Source organism: Stegastes partitus, unplaced genomic scaffold (assembly GCF_000690725.1).
Source record: "Stegastes partitus isolate 25-593 unplaced genomic scaffold, Stegastes_partitus-1.0.2 Scaffold515, whole genome shotgun sequence".
Classification (NCBI taxonomy): domain Eukaryota; kingdom Metazoa; phylum Chordata; class Actinopteri; family Pomacentridae; genus Stegastes; species Stegastes partitus.
Window position 1 is genome coordinate 164,077 of NW_007578246.1, and position 1,642 is coordinate 165,718.

Consider the following 1,642-nt stretch of genomic DNA (forward strand, 5'->3'; position numbering starts at 1 on the left):
CACTTTTTTTGGGTCATTTTGGCAAATTTTTAGTTTAATTGGACAAATTTTAAGTCATTTTGGAGTTTCTGTAAAACACAAACATCTTTATTCAGTATTTAACACACAGCAGCTCAGAAAAAACAAAAACCAGCAAATATCTGTAAAATAACTGCATTTTATATGATTTTAAAAAGTTTTTAAAAAACAGTGATTTTAGGTCAAATGCAGAAGAGTCAGTAACTGTACAGGTAACACGTTACTTAATTTTAAAAATGATATTACTTGCTGTTAAAGTAATTAAATAAACTGTTATTTAAAGATCACAGTTCAAACAGTTTTAAGATGATCAGTGTTAGACTGCGATGGAAAAAAATCCATAAAAATGAGTAAAAACTGGCATCAATGGAAGAAAAATAAATAAAAAACTGGAAACCTGTGAAGTTCAAAAACTGCAAAAAGAGTAAAAATGACGTCAATTATTTAAAATAACAACAAATATCTGTTAATTATTGCTTTTTAAACACATTTAAATCCATTTAAATGATGCAGTTTTAAGGTCAAACACTAAATGAACGAGTGACTGTCCTGGTTTAAATAAGTTCATATTTTAAACAGTTTTTAAAATTTAAAATGTGAATAATTTCCATTATTTACGGTTCTGACCTGCTTTTATAAATGTGACTTAGTCCGTTACAGTCATTAGAATGTTTTCTGTGATTAAATCTGTAAAACAACAAAAACTTTATCTTTATAAACAACTTTTCTTTCAAATACTGACAAACATCTGAAGTTAAAAGTAAAGAATAATAAAGAGAATATAAACAGATTTTATTACAAAGAAAATTCAGATTTTTTTTGTGATTTTACTGTAATTGAACAAAACAGGGAAAATCTGGTCATTAAAAAATACATTGATTAATTAAAAATTATGAGAAGAAAACATTTTTTCACTCAGTCATATGTGCGCGTGCGCGGCCTGCTCATTAACGCACTGCGCCTCCAGCGTGCGCGAGCGGACACGTGTACAGATGTGTGAGCAGCTGTTTCTGGAACCGTCGGCGGATCGCGGCTCTCCGGCGTCCCGGCCTCCCGCTGCTCTCCCCGGTCCGCCGCTTCCACTGTCCAGCCCCGCCGCGCTCTCCTCCGGCGGGGACCGGACCGGACCGGACCGGAGACCCGCCGCTCGGTTCCGATTCATGCTAATAAATGCGGCAAACGGCGTCACCCACCTTCTCGGTGACTTTCGGTCCCGTCCGCGACGCCGCGGCGGACACCGGCTGCAGCGAGGCGGCGGACAGCAGCAGGACGGCGGCGAGCATCGACCGGAGCTCCATGAGTGTCTCCCGGAGACGGCGGCGGCAGGCCCCGGTGGAGATGACGGAGAGGGCGGAGAAGTCACGGAGCGGCGCACAGCTGGCAGGCTGGCCGGGAAACAGCGCTCCACAGCCGGCTACATCAGCAGACCACTCCCCCTGGAGGACGGGCCGGACCGGAGACCCGCCCACCGAGGAGGAGGAGGAGGAGGAGGAGGAGGAGAGGAGACATGGAGAGGAGAGGAGAGGAGAGGAGAGGAGAGGAGGAGAGGAGGAGGAGACATGAAGAGGAGAGGAGGAGGAGAGGAGGAGGAGGGGAGGCTAAGAGGAGAGGAGGCAAGGAGACA

At 43.8% G+C, this 1,642-nt stretch overlaps 1 protein-coding gene across 1 annotated transcript in view; it reads right to left on the reverse strand.

Annotated features, from left to right (window-relative positions):
* Nucleotides 1-1,415, reverse strand: part of ppic (peptidylprolyl isomerase C) — an 8,701-nt gene extending 7,286 nt beyond the window's left edge. Inside the window, exon 1 of the mRNA XM_008287706.1 lies at nt 1,212-1,415. Within this exon, the coding sequence (XP_008285928.1) occupies nt 1,212-1,316 (105 nt within the window). The 5' untranslated portion in view covers nt 1,317-1,415. The remainder of the gene's footprint in view (nt 1-1,211) is intronic.
* Nucleotides 1,416-1,642: the final 227 nt, after the last annotated feature.